Source organism: Schistocerca nitens, chromosome 6 (assembly GCF_023898315.1).
Source record: "Schistocerca nitens isolate TAMUIC-IGC-003100 chromosome 6, iqSchNite1.1, whole genome shotgun sequence".
Classification (NCBI taxonomy): domain Eukaryota; kingdom Metazoa; phylum Arthropoda; class Insecta; order Orthoptera; family Acrididae; genus Schistocerca; species Schistocerca nitens.
In genome coordinates, this window is record NC_064619.1 from 108,866,344 (window position 1) to 108,888,697 (window position 22,354).

Sequence of the window (22,354 nt, forward strand, 5' to 3'; positions counted from 1 at the left end):
ATTTCTTTTTTCATGTACTTGTATAAATAACAGTATTAGACGCCTTTGTACCAATTAGTTGAATTTGTCATTTCTGGAACAAAATGATGAATAACAAGAAAGTGTAATATCGTATTTCTTAGGAAAGAAGATCTTGTTTGCATATTAATTCTCATATCAGTCATCTTCATATGAACAAATGATAACTGAAAAGTGCAGACCGTTCCTACATTCGGGTAGTATTCTTCGTGCTATAATAGACGGAATAGATCTTTTCGGGAAACTTGGACGAATTAAAGTACACCTTCAACTTTATCAGTGTTCAACCGAACAGCTGTATATGCCGTAATCATTGGAGATCCAATTTTTGTTTGACAAAAAAATTGTCTGACTTACTGTTTCCATTTCATAAAGAAATTACCTCTTTCTTCGATACTAGAAATTTTGTTATATCCGAAACGCATTTTTTTCCACTAACATTATGGAGTTGGTGTCTACTTGATCTGAGATAGTAAATGCAGTATCTCGTCTGCTGCTAATTAGAACCAGTTCTTGGAGAACGCTTGGATAAATTTCTGGTAATCCTCTTCGAACCGAAGTTTCATACTGAGCGGGATGCAGCAGCTGAAACGCCCATCATTTTCAACAAATTCGTTTCATATCTCGTTCCCCAATCACCATTTTCTAATGCGATTTCTTCACTTGCCTTATAAGATGCATATTCTTTCATTAGTCTTCGATTTCCTAGATTGCACACGTGACCAATAATATGGTTATTCAAATTATGCTCATTTTCAAAAAACAAATGTAGAGGTTTGTTGATTTGAGGGAGGAGACGAAACAGCGAGGTCATCTGTCCCAGCTGATTAGAGAACGATGGGGAAGAAAGTCGGTCGTGCCCTTTCGAAGGAACCATCCCGGAATTTGCCTGGAGTGATTTAGGGAAATCACAGAAAACCTAAATAAGGATTGCCCGACGACGGTTTGAACCGTTGTCCTCCCGGGTGCGAGTCCAGTTTGCTAACCACTGACCCACCTCGCTCGATAAAGTGCAGAGCCTAATGTTGATTTAAGTCGCTGTCAGTAGCTTTCAGCACTCTTGTTTCATCGAGAAGTCTTCCTTCAATAGACGGACGTCTCTCTCTAGAAAGCAGTTCAACTTCTTCACCCGACAAAATGTAGGATGAAAGGCACAGAAAATGATAGTAGTAATTATAACACCATGTACTGCAGTGATTATACTATTTGCCGACTCTGAAAATTTAGCTTAGTTTCACCTTCTCCTTATTATTAGTCTTCTTTTTCGAACGAAATATGCTTCTATGTTAAGGTAGTCTTACTTAATTGTAATAGGGCAGGTATGTCTTCACCATGGAAATCCAACACATTTTCATTTTGATATCTACACGGTCTTATATCCAGGTTGTACTGCAGGATAGAAGTGAACTGTAGGAGCAGTATTGAGGAATAAACCTCCAGAACTATTACACTCAACACTTATATAGTTAACATTCTGAATATCTACTGGCTTCTCTGTAGACTTTACGGTTTCTTTTTCAATTACATTTCCCTGAAAACTTGTTATGACCTTATATTGCTCTCCAGCTTCAAATCAACATATTTCGAGGACCGTAAATTGAGAACGAGAAAGATGGGAAAAAAACTATTCTATATTTCAAAACTAATCACCGTAAACATCTGACATTTGCTATCACAAACGTTAGACATGAGAAACAACTGGACGACCTTCCAAGCTCCTCCTGATGTAGTACAACTGAGGGAAGGAATAGAGAAATTATGTGAACAAATCTACTGTCATAGTGACGTCTCATTTCACTCTTCATGGGTGACAATCAAAGGTTTTTTAACACTTGTCATAACAGTGATGTCTTGTTAGATGGCTCTGAGCACTATGGGACTCAACTGCTGTGGTCATAAGTCCCCTAGAACTTAGAACTACTTAAAACTAACTAACCTAAGGACAGCACACAACAGCCAGCCATCACGAGGCAGAGAAAATCCCTGACCCCGCCGGGAATCGAACCCGGGAACCCGGGCGTGGGAAGCGAGAACGCTACCGCACGACCACGAGATGCGGGCTGTCTTGTTAGACCAATATGTGAACTTACAGCGTAGGACACGCTGAGTAAAAAAAAAAACTTATTGTATTTTGTTCATGGAGAAGAAGCTTCACTGTCATGGATTTTGCAAAGCAGCTTTTATTGCATGCAGAGAACGATTGGGTTTGTCTGCTTTGAGAGGCCATGGAAGTCTGGTAAATTCCTGTTAGATGTGCGCAGAATAACCTTGAGAGTTATTCAGCACGATGTACTAAGCAGTAAAATTTTATACATGTAATCGTTTGGGGTATGTGACTAGGTAATGCCGAGAGTCGAGATAGCTCATTGTTAGACGTAAGAATTAAGTTATTGTATTTTATTTTCTTGTATTGTGAATGTTAGTTCTCAAAATGATTGTAGTCAAGCTCAGATCTTTGACGCAAAGACTTACAGAACCGGGGGCAATAGGCATATTATTGGGGTAGCTATCACAATTAATACCGGATAATACAGAACAGCTTAGGTTGGTAGAACTGCGACCGTAACTGTTGGGTTTTGATTTGTCAGTCGAAAGCTTAGCTGTTCCTTCCTTTGCTAAGGCAACCAAGAATGTGGAGGCCATTGTGGGAGACTTTGGGAATCTGGCTCAGATGAGAGGTTGGTCTGAAACGGATTTACTGAGTGTTGCGAAACTCAGACTAAAAGGATACCGAAAACGGGAAATTACCGATGGAGGTTGCCACGAACTTGTAAGTCATTATCAGCCAGGTTTCGGGATACTTTTGATATCATAGTGTAAGTGTTCTGTATGGTCTGCTATAGACTGGTGATTCATGTCCCATTGTTATGTGATGCTGTGGTAGGTGTAGCTGGTAATGGCCCTTTTGGAAAATATAAATCATTTCATATTGTAATGGTCCATCCTTACCCTTGATGACAGCTTCCGCTCTCGCAGGCATACGTTCAATCAGGTGTTGGAAGGTTTCTTGGGTAATGGCAGACCATCCTTCACGGAGAGCTGCACTGAGGAGAGTTATCGAGATCGGTCGGTGAGGCCTAGCATTGGCGTTCCTAAACATCCCAAAGGTGTTCTATAGGATTCAGGTCGGGACTCTATGCAGACCAGTCTATTGCAGGGATGTTATTCTCGTGTAACCACTGCATAAAAGGCCGTGCATTATGAACATGTGCTCGATCGTGTTGAATGATGCTATCGCCATTCCGGAATTGCTCCTCAACAGTAGGAGTCAAGAAGGTGCTTAAAACATCAGTGTAGGCCTGTACTGTGATAGTGCCATTCAAAACAACAAGGGTTGTAAGCCCCCTCCATGAAAAACACGACCACACCATAACACACCGCCTCCGAATTTTTCTGTTGGCACTACACACGCTAGCAGATGACGTTCACCGTGCGTTTGTCATACCCACACCCTGCCATCGGATCACCACATTGTGTACCGTGATTCGTCACTCCACACAACGTTTTCCACTGTTCAATCGTCCAAGGTTTACGCTCCTTGTGCCAAGCTAGGTGTCGTTTGGAATTTACTGGCGTCATATGTGGCTTATGAGCAGCCGCCCGACCATGAAATAAAAGTTTTCTCACCTCCTTCCTAACAGTCATAGTACGTGCATTGGATCCTGATGTAGTCTGGAATTTCTGTGTGATGGCCTGGACAGAAGTCTATTTATTACATATTACGACTCTCTTCAACCGTCGTCACTCTCTGTCACTCAACAGACGAGGTCGGCCTTTACGCTTTTGTGCTGTACGTGTGCCTTAACGTTTCCACGTCACTATCACATCGGAAACAGTGGACCTAAGGATGCTTAGGAGTGTGGATATCTCGCGTACAGACATATGACACAAGTGACACCCAATCACCTGACTACGAAAGTCCATGAGTTCTGCGGAGCGTCCCATTCTGCTCTCTCACGATGGATAATAACTGCTGAGGTCGCTGATATGGGGTACCTGGCAGCAGATGGGAGCACAATGAACCTAATATGAAAAACGTGTGTTATTGTTGGTGTCTGGATACCTTTGCTCACATAGTGTAGGTACCTGCAATCAATTTTGGAGGAATTTATCGATCAGCAGCTGAAAGATGGAATAATTAAAAAACGTGACAGTCAATGAAGAGAAGAAATAGTCGACATGCAAATGGGAAAAAAATGGACTGAACACGAATATAGACTTTTTTGTGATTACAGATACTTAGATGCAAAAACCAAAACTGACGCCTCTTTGCCAAACATCATAGAAACCTTGGGTCCTTTAGGCCAATACAGGTATTTTTCAACAACGGATTTAAATAATAGCCAGATATAGGTTGCACGACAGGATCGACACGAAACAGTGTTTTCAAGACACTGGGGCACTGCCAATTCAGAAGAGTGACGTTCAGGGGAAAAAATGCCCCTGTAACGTTTCAGCGATTGCTGTAAGGCGTTCTCAGATTTTTTAAACCACGTCAATGCTTAGTGTATCTCGACGACGTAATCCTCTATGGGAGTGAAATGGAACAACATGTGAAGTATTCATAAGGTTGAGAGCAGCGAAGTTATCACTGAGTATGGAAAAATGTCATTTTGTGACAGAAGAGGTAGTATACATAGGTCATATCATCAGTAGAGATGGGGCTAAGGAAACTCAAAGTTAATTTGATCGCTACGTCAATTTCCTACATCAGTATCTGTAAAGGATTTGCAGTCGTTTTTGGGGCCTGACGAACTATTACCGCCGGTTCGTAAAAGGATTTCCGGATATTGCGAAATCGTTGACAAGTTGTTAAAAGAGGGTACTAAAATTTCGTAGTGAGAAGAGTGCCAACATGGTTTTGAGGAGCTAAAAAAAGCTTTAACATCAACTCCTATATTTGTATGTCCGTATTTTAATACAGTATTTCTTTTATCACGCGTTGCATCCTATCATGAACTTGGCTGTGTGTTGTCACAAGAGGACGAATGCGTAGAACACTAGGTAGCCCATGCATCAAGGAAACTAAATTCCGCAGAAAGAAATTATTCCACGACCGAGAAAGGGATGTTAAACCCTATTTATCGAATAGCATATTTCAAATGTTTTCTGTGTGGTGAAACTTTTAGAGTACTAACAGATTAAAGGATCCTTCCACTAGGATGACACGATAGGAAGTAAGACTAAGTGAATTATTTTTATAAGTTACGCACAAATCCGGGACGAAGCACGGAAATGCACATGGCTTAGTTAAAAAAGTAGCAATGTTACGTATTCGGGTTGTGAGCATAAGGAATGGCAAGCTTTAAAAAGAGCAGATGGCGAATGTAAGCTGTATTAGCAGCAGTCACAGTTTTGCATGCAGGATAGGTTGGTATGCAGTGAAACCAAGTTGGAAGCGCAGATAGCGGAACAGGCGAAGCTAAGGAATAGCGTGTTACAAGAATTTCATGATCGCCTATTAGTAGGTCATGGATGTTGCAGATCTACCAACAATAGAATAACGGAAAAATATTGATAGAGGAACAGGCAGACAGACATACACCAGTATGTATGGAATTGCTTACAGTGCGCACATAGATCAGATTTCTGTCGTACAAGAGTATAGTTGCAGAGGTTACATGAAACATTAGCACCAATCGAGTTTCTGGGAATTGATGTTTTAGGTCCATTCAGTAAAACACCTGCTGGAAATAAGTATGTTCTCACAACTACAAATCTTTTTCTCAATATTCAGAGATGGTCGCAGTGCCAAACCAGCAGGCAGCAACAGTGACACAAGCTGTAGTGAGTAAGAGGCTAATGAAATTGGGAGTGCCTGAAACAACAATAACTGACAAGGGAACGAACTTCACGATAAGCTGTTTAAAGAATTGTGTAAGTTATTGAGTGTGACTAAGTACAGGACGAGTCCTCTCCGTCCACAAGCCAATGGAAGAACATAAGGAGTGCATAGGACAATCGGGAGAACTCTTGGATACTACGTTGACTTACATCACACTAATTGTGGTGTCTATTTGGGTACGTCATCTCTTCCTACAGTTTACAACAGCATCCGAATACAGGATTGTCACCATATAAAGTAGTATATGGTCGTACAGTGCAATCAACATTCGACGTATTGAAAGCGGAGAAAGGAAGACGGGTCAGTCTGTAAAGGAACTTGCCAGAGTGATTACGGAAATTTTGAATAGAGTACGGAGGTCAAATACACGGAAACTGGACAAACACGAAGAAGCAATGGGCCATACGGCAAGGATACCACATAACAGAATTTGTCCGTGTTTGATGCTATCATCTTCGTATACGCCGAGGGGAGGACAAGTTTTTTGTAAAGTGTGAGGGGCCATAACAAGTGTCAAGACTCAGTTGCCGGAAAGAACGATAATTGTGCATTTAGTGTGGAGGAAGCCTTTTCAACCGCGTCCGGGAGTAAATCCAGGAACAGGAGATGTGGACCTGAAAGGGATAGTGAGGAGAAAGGTATTGGAAGATAAACAAGAGATTGTGAACGAAACGGTAATGAGGAAAACCTATGGATTAAGGCCTACGACATAGTCATAATAATATTTTTTGAGTTAGTCATTTATTTCGTATGATTAATATAATCAGCGGCGAGCAGCAATGCATTCAAGGGGCAGAAAAGTATTAATTTTTCGTGCATGTAGGTGAGGCGCAAAGAGGGCGAGATGATGTGGTATATAGTGTGGTTACTGATTACCGTCAGGGTGGAAGCGTTGCGGAACCAGCATCTCGAAGGGGGAGTGCTTCTCGCCCAAGCACGAAGACGTAATGACACCAGTAATAACTCGGAGATACACGATGTAATCAGCTCATGGGATATGTGTAACGAGGTGACAAGAATGGAAGAAGCATTAGACAAATTCCGTTATGGCAACGAAAGACACGAGATACTGGCAAATGGTTCAAATGGCTGTGAGCACTATGGGACTTAACATCTATGGTCATCAGTCCCCTAGAACTTAGAACTACTTAAACCTAACTAACCTAAGGACAGCACACAACACCCAGTCATCACGAGGCAGAGAAAATCCCTGACCCCGCCGGGAATCGAACCCGGGAACCCGGGCGTGGGAAGAGAGAACGCTACCGCACACGAGATACTCGAAGGAATTGCTGGGGTCTGTGAGAGAATACATGGGGTGAACGAGAAATTGAGGTGATGACCTAGGTACTGGGGGATATTCCATATACAGAAAGGGAGAGATGTTGAATCGACGCTGGCACTACTGATGAGGAAGACATTCGAAGGGTGAACGACATTTGGGTAGAGGTTAAGCAGTGATAAAAGGGGACAAAGCCATAGGTGACTGGCACACTACGCAGACAGCAAGTTTAGAAAAGGACATATTGAGTAGCACACGACTACTACGAAAATAGAGTGGATAAGTCGTGAGGTATGCCAGAGCCGCAGAAGAGGCTGTTAATTAGAGTACCAGGGAACTGCAAAGTGAAGTTGAAGTCTTAGACAGGGAAATTGTAATGACAAAAATTGTTGCAGTCCACAGAAGATTATGTTTGCGAAGAATGAGGGGAAACTAATAGAACTACAGCAGACTGTGCAGCACGATGTAAGACGTCAGGTAGGGGAAAACTTGCTGTCGCCAGAGCAGTATTTAGAGCGTCTCAGGAAAGTACATGAGGAACTACCGCCGGACCTGGACCGGTTTTAGAACCTGAGGGCAAAAGCTTACCTTTTTATTTCAGGACAGTCACAGTATCGCTAGGACCTGATGGAGCGAAAGTTTGCATTTCCGTTTCTGTACCAGCAGCAGAGAACAAGCACAATACGTGTGTTACATCATTCTTGCATATCCTGCGTAGTGGGAGATACTGAAGAAATTTGTAAGAGTAGAAACGCGGCGACTGCTATTAACTGCAAAAGACAACGGAACATATGTAGAAATGGTGGAGGCGAAGTTACAAATACGCCACTGAGGGGATATCACAGTCTGTCCAAATATGGTAATAATAGAGGGGCAGGATTCTTGCACATTGAAATTTTTAGTGGGACAAAAGGAAGTAACAGAATGAAGTAAAAAAGTGATCGAACCGTAATTGTACTTTCATCTGGTCGAGGCGCATTTGTTGTACTCTATCTTTGACAAAATGGATGTAGTGGCTAGTTGCTTCGAGCACGGGAAGCTTACATCAGCAGAGAAGCTACAATTTAACGTGAGAGGTTTGTTATTAAATGAAACAGCGTGTGAGATAATGGTGCCTGGTTTCCATCTGCCTACCACGATTTCAGAAATAACTCACCTGAATATTTCGCATTCTTGTTTGTATCAGCCAGAGGAGACCATGGAAGTGCTATTTGCCACAGATATAGTCAGATTAAATCAAACTCTAGGACCGAGTCTACAAACACGCCTCGGAACTAGTAGGAGGAACGAATCTCCCTGGAACTGTATCACAACATATGAACGCATACTGGGAAAATCAGAACCGAAATGAGGCAACATTTGCTATTGTCAAACATCCACCACAAAGAGCGTAATCCTTGTTTTAGTACGTAGAACACGAGGCACAAAACTGAGATCAGACCCAGCTGTCGTTCATATTCCAGTGGAGTGGATAACCCAAGCACAAAAGCATCAGAAGGAAGGTGAATGCACAAGATGGAAGCATTAAGAATAACAGATTCATTTTAGCTTGTAAGTCGTGAATAGGGAGTTAGAAGTAATCTTGCAAGAATCCTAGTGGTGAAATAAGTTCCATAGTGTTTGAGTTACGGAGCAGGGCAAGGGGCCCAACGGAGATGTGTGACGATTAAATGATGGGATTAAGGGAGCCAATTGTTAGGATCATTCTTAAGAGGTGAAACAGAACGAGAATGGTGAGTCGCCAGGATATTTAGTGTAAAGGACAAGCTACTGTTGACAACCCAAGAGACAGAGTCGTAAAAAAAGGCAATGTAGCATATCGGCCGCATTTGCCCAAAAATCACGCCAGGGCGGAAGTGAGTTACCAACAGAATAAGCTGCACGCAGAAAACAATGCATTGCGTTGAAAGGCAACACACGACGGATGGCACTACGAAGCGCAGTGTAGCAACAACCCATGCTGCAATACACTAGCTACCACAAGGACGGAAGCCTTTCCTCACTTGCCACCACAGAAGTGTTTAGAGTTGGTGCCTTAAGCCCTAAATGAGCCTATAAGTTAAGAACTCAGCCATTCATGCCCTAAATGATTCTCATGTCAGTATCACATCCAACACCACGAGCCTGTAACACCAGGAGGTACATCTGGAATGCAGTACGTGGTCACAAGGGAGTTGTAAACCCACTGGAGGGACTTCACGGCTATCACCAGGTGCGCCTCCGTGTTGGCATCACGGTCGCAGCCAGAGACAACGCTGGCAGCGGCATTCGAGTGAAACCATGCTCGGCAAAACTCTTTGCACTATCAGCAAAGCCGGACATCTATTGTTTCACGTGAGAGGCAACAGAACACCCCAACAAGCTGTTCCTCATGTGAGGGTCAGATTAAATAAATTAATTTAACAAATCTGTTTTTGCCCTCGTGTCTCATTTCACTCTCCACATGTGACAATTGGGTATCAACACAACGAAACTTACTACTTCTGGCGGAATATTGAAGTACTATGAAAAGTGTCGCTTTCGGATTATTGGCCAAATCACATAACTACTTGTAACCATTAAGTGTAGATCTGCATGGTCTTCCTGAAAAATCTCTAAAAGTTCAATTGATGTTCACCAATTGCACAAAATATAGGAAATACATGGGACAACTATGTCTCAATAAAAACTAATTTTCAAAATAAATTTAAGCCTAATTTAGTATTCCTTTAAGGCAACTAAGCTTGAGCAATATCACAAGATGCACACCACAAAACAGGCAATAATACTACTGTAAATGAAAAGAGGTACACATGACTGTGTAACACAAACTACTTGACGAACTGCTAATTTCCCTAGAGTTCCATTGTCCAGGCACATCAGTGAACCACCTGAAAATCAATGCCTCACTGGTGGTGAATATCCAAAACATTTCTGTGAACTTCATTAATGCTGGCAATCCGCCATTCAAGCTATTTTAAAGTCCAACCTAGTAAAACACCACTGCCGCTTCCGCCAAACCAAGCTACCGACCCTTCCTGCCAATAGGCTGGACACTAGTGATGTCCCCCTCTAGCTGCCTCTCTGGCCACCACCACCAGTGTCACCAGCAGTTCACTCCGCTAGCTGCTCCTCTAGCCACCACCCCCTGTGACAACAGCGGTTCACTCTGCTAGATGCTACTCTGGCCACCACAACCTGTGAAACCAGCAGTTCCCTCAGCTAGCTGGCACTCGAGCCACCACAAACTGTGACACCAGCAGTTCGCTCCGCTAGCTGCCCCTCTAGAAACTATCCCCTGTGACATCAGCAGTTCCATCTGCTAGCTGCCCCTCTGGGCACCACAATTTGTGACACCAGCAGTTCCTCCTCTAGCTGCCCCTGTAGCCACCACCAACTGCGACACCAGCAGTTCCCTCCAATAGCTGCAAATATGGCCACCACAAACTGTGACATCAGCAGTTCCTACCGCTAGCAGCCCTTCTGCCCACCACAAACTGTGACACAAGCAGTTCCCTCCTCTGGCCGCCCCTCTGGCTACCCCCATCTGCCACACAAGCAGTTCTCTCCACTAGCTGCACCTAGGACCGCCAAAACCTGTGACACCAGCAGTTCCCTCCTTTAGCTGCGCGTCTGGCCACTACCACCTGTGGTGCTAGCATTTCCCTCCTCTAGCTGCCCCTCTACCCACCGCCACCAGTAACACAAGCAGTTCCCTCCTCTAGCTGCCCCTCTGCCCACCACCACCTGTTACACCAGCAGTTCAGTCCTCTATCCGACACTCTGGCCACCACAACCTGTGACACTAGCAGTTCTCTCCTCTAGCTGCCCCTCTGGCCACCACCACCTGCGACACCATCAGTTCCCTCATTTAGATGCCCCTCTGGCCATCAACACCTGTAACACCAGGATTTCACTTCGCTAGCTGCACCTCTGGCCATCACCACCTGTGAGACCACCAGTTCCCTCTGCTAGCTGCCCCTCTGAACACCACCACCGGTGACACCAGCAGTTCCGTCCTGTAGCTGCCCTTCTAGCCAACATCAACTGCGACACCAGCAGTTCCCTCCGCTAGCTGCCTCTGTGGCCACCACCATTTGTGACACCAGATGTTCCCTCCTCTAGCTGCCCCACTGGCCACCATCACCTACGCCATAAGCAGTTCCCTCCTCTAGCTGACACTGAAGTCACCACAACCAGTGACAACAGCAGTTCAGCCCTCTAGCTGCCCCTCTAGAAAACACCCATTGCGAAACCAGCAGATCCCTTCCCTAGCTGCCCCTCTGGCCACCACCACTTGTGACACCAGCGGTTCCCACCTTCATCCGCCCCTCTGGCCAACACAACTTGTGACACCAGAATTTCTCTCCTCTAGCTGCCTCTCTTGCCACCACCACCTGCGACACCAGCATTTCCCTACACTAGCTGCCCCTCTGGCTACCACCACCTGTGACACCAGCAGTTCCCTCATTTAGCTGTCCCTCTGGTCACCACCATCTGTGACACCAGCATTTCCCTCTTCTAGCTGAAGCTCTGACCACCACCATCTGCGAAACCAGCAGTTCGCTCCTCTAGCTGCCCCTCTGGACACCACCACCTGTGACACCTGGAGTTCCCTTAATTATCGGCACTTGTATCCACCACAACCAGTGACACCAGCAGTTCCCTCCAGTAGCTACCCCTCTGGCCACCACAACTTGTGACACCGGCAGTTCCATCCAGTAGCTGCCCATCTGGAAACCACAACCTGTTGCACCCGCAGATCCCTCCTATAGCTGCCTCTCTAGCCACCACCACCAGTGACACAAGCAGTTCTCTCCTTTAGGTGCCCCTCTGTCCACCACCACCTGCGACACAAGCAGTTCCCTCCTCTAGCTAACCGTCTGGCCACCAGCACCTGCGACACCAGCAGTTCCCTCCAGTAGCTGCCCCTGTGGCCACCGCCACCTGTGACACCAGCAGTTCCCTCCGCTAGCTGCCACTCTGACCATCACAACATGTGTCACCAGTAGTTCCCTCCAGTAGCTGTCCCTATGGCCATCACAACCTGCAACACCTGCAGATCCCTCCTCTAGCTGCATGTCTGGCCACCACCTGTGTCACAAGCAGTTCCCTCCACTAGCTGCCCCTCTGGCCACCACAACCTGTGACCCCAGCAGATCACTCCTCTAGCTGCCTCTCTGGCCACCACCACCTTTGACACAAGAAGTTCCCACCTCCAGCTGCCCCTCTGGTCACCACCAACTGCGACACCAGTAGTTTCCTCCTCTAGCTGCCCCTCTGGCCACCACCAACTGCAACACCCGAATTTCACTCCGCTAGCTGCCCCTCTGGTCACCACCAACTGCAACACCAGAATTTCACTCCGCTAGCTGCCCCTCTGGCCCCCACCACCTGTGACTTCAGCAGTTCCCTCGGCTAGCTGCCCCTCTGACCACCACCAAGGGTGACACAAGCAGTTCCCTCCTGTAGCTGCCTCTCAGGCCACCAAAACCTGTGACACCAGAAGTTCCCTCCTGTAGCTGCCCCTCTGGCCACCAAAACTTTTGACACTAGCAGTTTCCTCCCATAGCTGCCCCTCAGGCCACCAAAACCTCTGACAGAAGCAGATCCCTCCGCTAGATATCCCTCTAGCCACCACCCCCTGTGACACCATCAGTTCCCTCCTGTAGCTGCCACTCTGGCCACCACCACTTGTTACTCCACCAGTTCCCTCCGCTAGCTGCCCTTCTGGCCACCACCACCTGTGAAACCTAGAGTTCCCTCCACTATCTGCACCTCTGGCCATCACAACCTGTGACACCAGCAGTTCCCTCTGCTAGCTGCCCTTCTGGCCACCACAACCTGTGACACAAGCAGTTCCCTCCTGTAGCTGCCCCTCTGGCCAACACCATCTGTGACACAATCAGTTTCCTCCAGTAGCTGCCCCTCTGGCCACCACAACCTGTGACACCAGCACGTCCCTCTCTAGCTGCCTCTCAGGCCACCACAACCTGTGACACCAACAGATCCCCCTTCTAGCTGCCTCTCTGGCCACCACCACCTGTGACACCAGCAGGTCCCTCCTGTATCTGCCTCTCTGGCCACCACCACCACGTGTGACACCAGCGGTTCCCTCCTCTAACTGCCCCTCTGGCCATCACTACCTGTGACACCGTCAGTTCCCTCCTCTAGCTACTCTTCTGGACACCACCACCTGTAACACCAGTAGTTCCTTCCGCTAGCTGCCTCTCTGACCACCACCACCTGTGACACCCGCAGTTCCATCCTCTAGCAGCTCATCTGGCTACCACAACCTGTGACATCAGCCTTTTTCTCCTCTCGCTGCCAGTCTGGCACCACAACCTGTGACACGAGCAGTTCCCTCCACTAACTGCCACACTGACCAACACCAGCTGTGAACTTTGAATCTGTCCTTTTATAGACTTGCCTCCTTGGCCTGTTACTTAAAAAATCGACCTAATATCGTGTCTCACAATTATGATGTAAATTATTTTAATTATTCATGGCTGATTATAATAGTGTATTGCATCACATGCAAGTTAATGAAACAAGCAAATTAAGTAACTGACTTTCTGCTAATTTTTACCCGAATTTCATGCTATTAATTTATGTTATTAAATTATTATGCTATAGAACAAAGTGTGTGTTAGTTACAAGACATTCTTAGACGTTCAAAGATGTTCAGTGCTCTTTTACAAGGAACTTGTCTTCTCTTTCTCATCATCTGTGTTAGAGTTAGTCCTTATTATTTTCTTCTAATATCCAAATTTAGTTGCATTATAACTAGTCATCAATTTACCTGCTACTGGTTGAGCCGTGAGACTGCTACGGTCGCAGGTTCGAATCCTGCCTCGGGCATGGATGTGAGTGATGTCCTTAGGTCAGTTAGGTTTAAGTAGTTATAAGTTCTAGGGGACTGATGACCACAGCAGTTGAGTCCCATAGTGCTCAGAGCCATCTGAAACACTGGTTGAGTTATTTGCACCTTGTGATCTTGAATTCTGCTGCTACTATGATCCCTGAATCGGATAGCACTATATCTCAATTTTTATCTTACCTCTGTATGTCTATACACTGATTAATTCTATTATTGTATTACCTCGCACTATCGCGCTGTACCATGTATCGCTGGTAAATTTCGTGCATATAAATTCATTGCCCTAAACAAGAGCTGATCAACGAAATCTTGTTTGTCACATATTAATTAATATTAATGACAATATAAATTTTATATGTGGAGACGTGCTTCTCATAGTATAACATCTAAAGTATTTGTTCCAGAACAAAGTTGTTGTAGTCAGTAATTCCAATCCTTTAATCTCTTCACGCTGGAATATTTGCCTGTTATATATTTCATCTTGCTCCTATACACTCTCTCAACGTGAAAATCCTTCATGGCCCTGAATAATCTACAAAGCTCCGAACGAAAGCCACTTCTCGCCTCTGAAATGCTACTTTGCAAAGGGTTTTTCCAGACGTCATTGATGCTATATTCCAGTGTTACCGGTTTTCGCCTGTAATCCCACACACCCACGGCATTCAAAAGGGCACTCGTGTCCGTTTTCAGTCTATAATTCGCCCTCTCGGTATAGGTAGGGCCCACGCCAAAATCCATCAGCTTACAAAGTATGCATTATTTTTATTTACGTTTCCTAAGTGAGATTTTGACTCTGCAGCTGGACGTTGGCTGATATAGAACTTCCGGGAGATTAAAGCTGTATGCAGAACTGAGAATCGAACTCGAGGCTTTTGCCAATCGCAGGCAAGTGTTCTACCAATAGAACATGTAACACGTCTCCATCAGTTGCAAATAGACACCAGTCTTTTCCCAGGTTTCAGGCAAAATAATTTGGCCTTTTTCAGAAACCAGTGACAATAAACTAACGCATGCCAAAGTTTGGCCATTTCAGGTATAAAACTGTAGCACCGTAGTAACCAGTCATACATCTACATTACTTGGGTTGAAGAGAAATAATACACCCCCATTGCGCAGACGAAGTCGGTAGGCCGCGAGAGGCTTCTGAAGAAAGCCAAATTATTTTGGCTGAAACCTTTGAAAAAATTGGTTTCTATTTGCATCTGAGGCTGACGTGTTACATGTTCAATTATAACAGTTGCTGTCAGGGTGCACGATGTTAAAAATTATACCTATTGGGCTACCTAAGCACGACCCACAATCCGTCCTCACAGCATTGGTCCGGAGTTCTAGTCTCGGTCCGTCACACACTTTTAATCTGACAGCAAGTTTCTGATTTACATTTTGTTTACGTTCTAACGTTCTGTAAGAGCTTAGGAAATTGATAAGGCTGGGCATGGGAATCGAATTTTCTATACTTACAATGTGCTTATCTATAGCTACACCTTGTACTTGATTGACATTTACTGTTTACTACCATACAATTCGTATATGTAAATGAAACCGCATCAGCTAAGAGTAAAAAAGTATTAATATGATATAATTCAGCATATATTTAAGTGCAAGTTAAAAGATGAAATATTGTTGCCACCGGACGACGTAGAATGAAACATCGATCCTTATTGGAAGGTCACTCCGTACATTTTCTGCCAAATGTGACGTCTTGGCTCTATTGAAAGGTCGTCTACAAATCTGTCTTAAATTATCCCATGCTGCCTAGAGCCGCTCATGACAAACATTAGAACTCTAGAGAGTACTCAATAGATTAGAGACTACACAAAGCCTAAAACATTCAGCATGTTCGGAATGTATGATAACACATAGGCCCTGCTCCACCCAGTTGAAGTTCTCTAAACAGATGCTGACCTTGATAGTTCGACGTCCACAGAGGACAGAAGAAAGACAGTTTACTGTTTAACCATGTATCGACGACAGGGCGTAAGAGATGGAACCCATTGAAGAAGCCCAAGGTACGACAGAGGGATGACTGGGGAAGGAAACAGACCGTATTTTCAGGACGTCAAGAATGTTGACATTGTTTGTATATTCAAGATGACAGTATCTGTGGGTACGTTCAGTTGGCCGCCCTATCTCCAGATATTACATTCTTGTTCTCCTATGTGTGTTGCAGGTGTCGTGGATACGACGCAAGGACTACCACCTACTCACCGTGGGGCTGGCAACGTACAGCAGCGACGACCGATTCCTGGTGGTGCACGCGCGGCATCTGCAAGTAACTCATTCACGCCTCTACCTTCGTTTCTCTCTTTCCTGTTCCACGTTTATTATACTCCAATATAACTGACCAAGTCCTTAGCGTCAGAATTATTTAACACTGAGCATGACGCATATGGTTATATGTCCTCTCTAAAAGACGTGTAAGCCCCCAGCATTTGGGGAAAAATTATCTCTCACTTCTGTCCTCAAGTAAGCGAAAATTCAAGTTGTATAACAATGTACCTCAGCTCATCATAGTAGCCCTCCTAAAATCCCCATTAAAGAATGTCAGAAGGCAGAATTTATCTGCGTTTAGTGATGCACACATGACTGGGATTTCACCAAAACAAAACAAAACTCTCGTGATCGCGACAGTGCCCAACCAGCTTGAGAACAGGCTAATGAAGATTCCTCCTTCGGAAAGTTAAACGCTCACCACACCTACAGATTCACAGAGGCGTACACCTTCCTACACGGACTATATTGTTTATAAAGAGTACGCCAGAAACAGACGATTTGAAGAAGCTAACTTGAACTACACACATCAAAAGAAGTTTTGCATCACCCCGGTTCTCAGAATCTCTTGACAGTAGACGTTGATTGTGGGTTTTGTATTACAGACACAATCCATTTGACGTGTCACAGATGTCACTAAACCCGCCCAAAGATGTAAACAGCCATGAATAAACAGCGCCTATTAGACGGAGGGTGTCCGACAGCTGATCAGTTCCAGTCATTCCACCAGGAATGTGTTGTCTGTAGTTCAACCATGCCTAGACGGTTCACGTCCGAATGGTTACTTTGTGCCAGGAAGGGATGTGTCCAGGCGTCTCGGAGTGAACCACAGCGATGTTGTTCGGACATGGGGGAAATACAGAGAGACGGGAACTGTCGATTACATGCCTCGCTCAGCCTGCAATAGGGTTACTACTGAAGTGGACAACCCTACCTGCAGGCTGCCGCCTTGAGGAATCCTGACAGCAACGCCACCATGTCGAATAATGCTTTTCGTGCAGCCACAGGACGCCGTGTTACGACTAAAACTGTGCGCAATAGGCTGCATGATGCACAACTTCACTCCAGACGTCCATGGCGAGGTCGATCTTTGCAACGACGACACCATGCAGCGCGGTACAGATGGTCCCAACAACATGCCGAATGGCATAACGTTCTCTTCACCGATGAGTGTCGCAGATGCCTTCAACCAGACAATCTTCGGTGATGTGTTTGGAGGCCATCCGGTCAGGCTGAACGCCTTAGACGCACTGTCTATCGAGTGCAGAAAGGTGGAGGTTTCCTGCTGTTTTGGGATGCCATTATGTGGGGCCAACGTACGCCGCTGGTGGTCATGGACGGCGCATTGACGGCATTTCGGTACGTGAATGTCATCCTCCGACAGATAATGCAACCATATCGGCATCAAAATGGCGAGGCATCCGTCTTCATGGATGACAATTCGCACCCCCACCGTGCACCTCTTGAGAATTATTTCCTTCAGGGTAACGACATCGCTCGACTAGAGTGGGCAGCATGTTCTCCACACATGAACCCGGTCGAACATTCCAGGGATAGATTTAAACGGCTGTTTATGGTGTAGGTGGCTCATGAGCCATCCTGCGGGATCTACGCCGAATCGCCGTAGAGCAGTGGGACAATCTGGACCAACAGTGCCTCGATGAACTGGTGGATAGTATGCCACGACGAATGCAGGCATGCATCAATGCATGATGACGTGCTACTGGGTATTAAAGGTACCGGTGTGTACGGCGATCTGGACGAACACCTCTGAAGCTCTTGTTGTATAGGGGATCAACATGCAGTGTGTGGTTTTCATCAGCAACAAAAAGGACGGAAATGATGATTATGTTGATCTCTATTCCAGTTTTCTGTACAGGTTCCGGAACTCTCAGAACCGAGGTGATGCCAAATTTTTTTGATGTGTGTGTATTTATTAAAAACACAGAATTAATGGGAAGTGAAGAAAATGCCATCTCAAATATTAAAAGTACGAACGCCTACCAAGGTAGAAATGTTCTCGGGCTACTTCATCGCAGTGCGCTGTATTGCAGCTTCGATGGGTTCTTGAGATATTTGCAACATGTCAGGATGTGTACTATAAACGTCTGGGTTTTAGGTACCTCTTGCTGCCATCTACGGAAGAAAGTCAAATGGAAGAATAAAGACAAAGGCACTTTCCCACTACCAAACACATCCGCTCTCTAAACTTTATGGTCGCGTACACTGAGACACCATCTTAAGGGAAGCCAAGATTGTGCCACGGAAGTCGCTTACGCAGAGTGGGAAATATAAAGGCATCCGGCGGGTAACTACATTGCTGATTCGCAGAGCTTTGTAAATACCCGTAGGAAGCAAAAGATTAGCCAAAACAGTACAATCGGTAATCTAGATGTGATATCGCTTATTACGATGGTGAGTGTACAACACGCGGGATTTATTGACCATACAGGTTTCCTATGGTCATACCCTAATGAGAACGCAGTTGAACTGTGGTGAATGTCGTAATACGACGGACTACACAGTGACAGGTTCTGAAATAGAAACTCCTCTTCGTTTCACCCGTGTTACTTCGTTCCGCTCTGACGATACTTTCTTGCTCCATCCTAACGGTGAATGGGTACTGCTGCAGTTCATGTGTTACACTGGAAGTACTATTATTATTGTTATTATTATTATTATTATTATTGTAAATCTCCGTTGTACCGACTATACTTTGGGAAGTTCATATTTTGAACTTAAACATATGGAATTAACTTACTGCTTCTGTGCTCTGAGAATGCTTGTAACATACGGCAAATTGCCATAATCTTGTTGAAAATTGTACCTAGGATAAAGCTTTTTTGTAACTGCCGTGTGTCGTACTAAAATTAATTAGATTCCAGCAGAAGAATGAATTAAACATATCTAATTTAGACCTAAATCTGACCTGAACTCTGCGTTATATATATGTACTTATTTCAGGAGTGATTTAATTTTAACTTAAATCTACGGACAGCATTATCCCCTGAAACTGACTGTCTCTCTTATTATTCTTGTGACTGTGCGCGTCGGGCACGATTTTTGCTCTGTCTGTATTCCATCTCACTGACTCGTAGGGTGGAAAATAAACTGATGTACCTTCATGTGTCCAAAGAAGACAACAACTCAGTCATAAAAGGCGAATAGCTTATCTTGAAAAATTACTTAAATATTTTGGTTTGGGTTAAGAAAATCGCTAAATGGTATAGTAAAATCAATACATAACTGGCAATAGTGTTAATTGCTCTGGCAGTTACATTAATTCTGCAGATAATTACCTAACAAATACAAAGAAGTGCCAAAGAATCTGGTATTATCATGCCTATTCAAGTTCAATAGGCAGAATATGTTACTGTGGTAGGCAACGCCTGTAGAAGACAGCAAGTGTCTGTTGCAGTTGTTAGGTCGGCTTCTCTGCTATAATGCAGGTTATCAGGATATATGTGAGTTTGAACATGGTGTTATAGTCGCCGAACGTGTGATGCGATACATCATCTCGAGGTAGCAATAAGTGGGGAATTTCCCGTACGACCATTAACTAGTGTCCCGTGAATATCATGAATCCAGTAAACATCAAATCTCCGATATAGCTGCGGCTGGAAAAGGATGCTGCAAGTGCGGGATCAACAACGGCAGCAGAGATTCGTTCAACGTGACGGAAATTCAACCCTTCCGTAACTTTCTGCATATTTCAGTGCTGGCCCATCAACAAGTGTCAGCCTGCGAACTGTTCAACGAAACATCATCGATATGGGCTTTTGAAAGCGAAGGCCCACTCGTGTACCCTTGATGACTGCACGACACAAACCTTTACGCCTCGCATGGGTCCGTCAACACCGACATTGCACTGTTGATAACTGGAAACATGTTGCCTTGTTGGACGAGTCTCGTTTAAAATAGCTTCGAGCGGATGGGTGTGTATGGGTATGGAGACAACCTCACGAATCCATGGACACTGCGTGTCAGCAGGGGACTTTTCAAGCTGGTAGCGGCTCTGTAATGGTGTGGCGTGTGCTGTGGGAGTCATATGGGACCCCTGATACGGCTAGAAACGACTCTGACAGATGACACGTACGCAAGCATCCTATCTGATCATTTCCATCAGTTCATGTCCGCTGTGCAATTTCAGCATGACAATGAGACACCCCACACGTCCACAGTTGCTACAGAGTTGCTCCAAGAACACTCTTGTGAGCTTAAACACTTCTGCTGACCACCAAACTCCCCAGACATGAAAATTATTGAGTGTGTCTGCAACATGCTGTTCAGAGGTGATATCCACCTCCTCGCACCGTTACGGATCCATGGACATCCCTGCAGGATTCCCGGTGTCAGTCCCCTCCATCACTGCTTCAGACATTAGTCGAGTGCATGCCGCGTCGTGTTGCGACACTTCTGCGCGTTCGCGAGGACCTTACACGATATTAGGCAGGTGCAACAGTTTCTTTGGCTCTTCAGTGTAGCTATTACCAGTTTTGTACATATTACTTACTGTCAGCCAAGAAACTTTCAGGTACATGCGGTACGTTTATACATACACACTCTTTTTTTTTATTTTCATTAGCTACTAACGTGAAATAACCCACCATGTACTACAGGTGAACGTCAGTAGAAGATTCTTGCACGTCAGCAATTTCTTGTTCTCTGTTTGATTGAGAACACAGACAAATGGTGAATGCATTTCGCGATGTTCACTGCAAATGGACAAGGATACTTTATCTCGTAGCGAATTGATTCGCCGTAATGTGAGAGCAGGGAGGGAGGACGAGAGTTCGATTTTTGAGCACTATAATGTTTCTCGGAAAGGTTGGAAGAAGAGATCCCTTTTCCTCGTTCTGAGTACTCCCTTGCACGCTTCTAACAAGGGAACCTCCCCATTGCACCCCCCTCAGATTTAGCTATAACTTGGCACAGTGGATAGGCCTTGATAAACTGAACACAAATCGATTGAGAAAACAGGAAGAAGTTGTGTGGAACTGTGAAAAAATAAGCAAAATATACAAACTGAGTAGTCCATGGGCTACATAGGCAACATCAAGGAGAACGTGAGCTCAGGAGCGCCGTGGTCACGTGGTAGCGTGAGCAGCTGCAGAAGGAGAGGTCCTTGGTTCAAGACTTCCCACGAGTGAAAATTTTACTTTCTTTATTTTTGCATAGTTATTATCTTTCCGTTCGTTCATTGACGTCTCTGTTCACTGTAATAAGTTTAGTGTCTGTGTCTGTGTTTTGCGACCGCATCGCAAAACCGTGCGATTAGTAGACGAAAGGACGTGCCTCTCCAATCGGAACCGAAAACATTTGATCGCAAGGTCATAGGTCAACCGATTCCTCCACAGGAAAACACATCTGATATATTCTATACGACACTGGTGACGGCATGTGCGTCACATGACAGGAATATGTTGTCGACCCACCTAACTTGTACATTTGGCGAATGGGTAAAAAGATTCTTCTACCTTGCCCGATTTAGGTTTTCTTGTGGATGTGATAATCACTCCCAAAAAGTAATGAAAACATAAGAGTTTGTCACATAAACTGAAAATAAAAAATTAAAGTTTTCACCCGATGGAAGATATGAACCAAGGACCTTTCGTTCCGCAGCTGCTCACGTTACCACGAGATCACGGCGCTCCTGCAGTCCCAGTGTCCTTGATGTTGCCTATCTTCCCATGAACTACTCAGTTTGTATATTTTTCTTATTTTTTCACAGTTCCACACAACTTCTTCCTGTTTTCTCAATTGATCTGTGTTCAGTTTTTCAAGGCCTATCCACTGTGCTAACTTATAACTAAATCTGAGGGGGGGGGGGGGGTGCGATGGGGAGGTTCCCTTGTAAGTGGTATTTCAGCTCGTTCCCGTCAGGAAATACAAATGTGGCATGGAACGATAATGTGGGGCAACGACGTTTCCCAACTGAGAATCAGTTTTCACTGTATCTGGTACATCTGAAAAATCATAATTTCCACTTAACTGCATATCGCTTTATTAAAAACAAACAGTTTCGGCCAAAATCGGACCACCTTCACGCACAAAATGAAGCCTGTTGCAGTACTTGGAT

The 22,354-nt window shown here is 44.9% G+C and overlaps 1 protein-coding gene across 1 annotated transcript in view; it reads left to right on the plus strand.

Moving 5' to 3' along the window:
- Nucleotides 1-22,354, plus strand: part of LOC126263246 (igLON family member 5-like) — a gene marked incomplete at its 5' end in the record, with an annotated part of 171,569 nt that overhangs the window by 84,302 nt on the left and 64,913 nt on the right. The window contains one exon of the mRNA XM_049960331.1: nucleotides 16,175-16,276. Coding sequence (XP_049816288.1) covers nucleotides 16,175-16,276 — 102 coding nt within the window. The remainder of the gene's footprint in view (nucleotides 1-16,174; nucleotides 16,277-22,354) is intronic.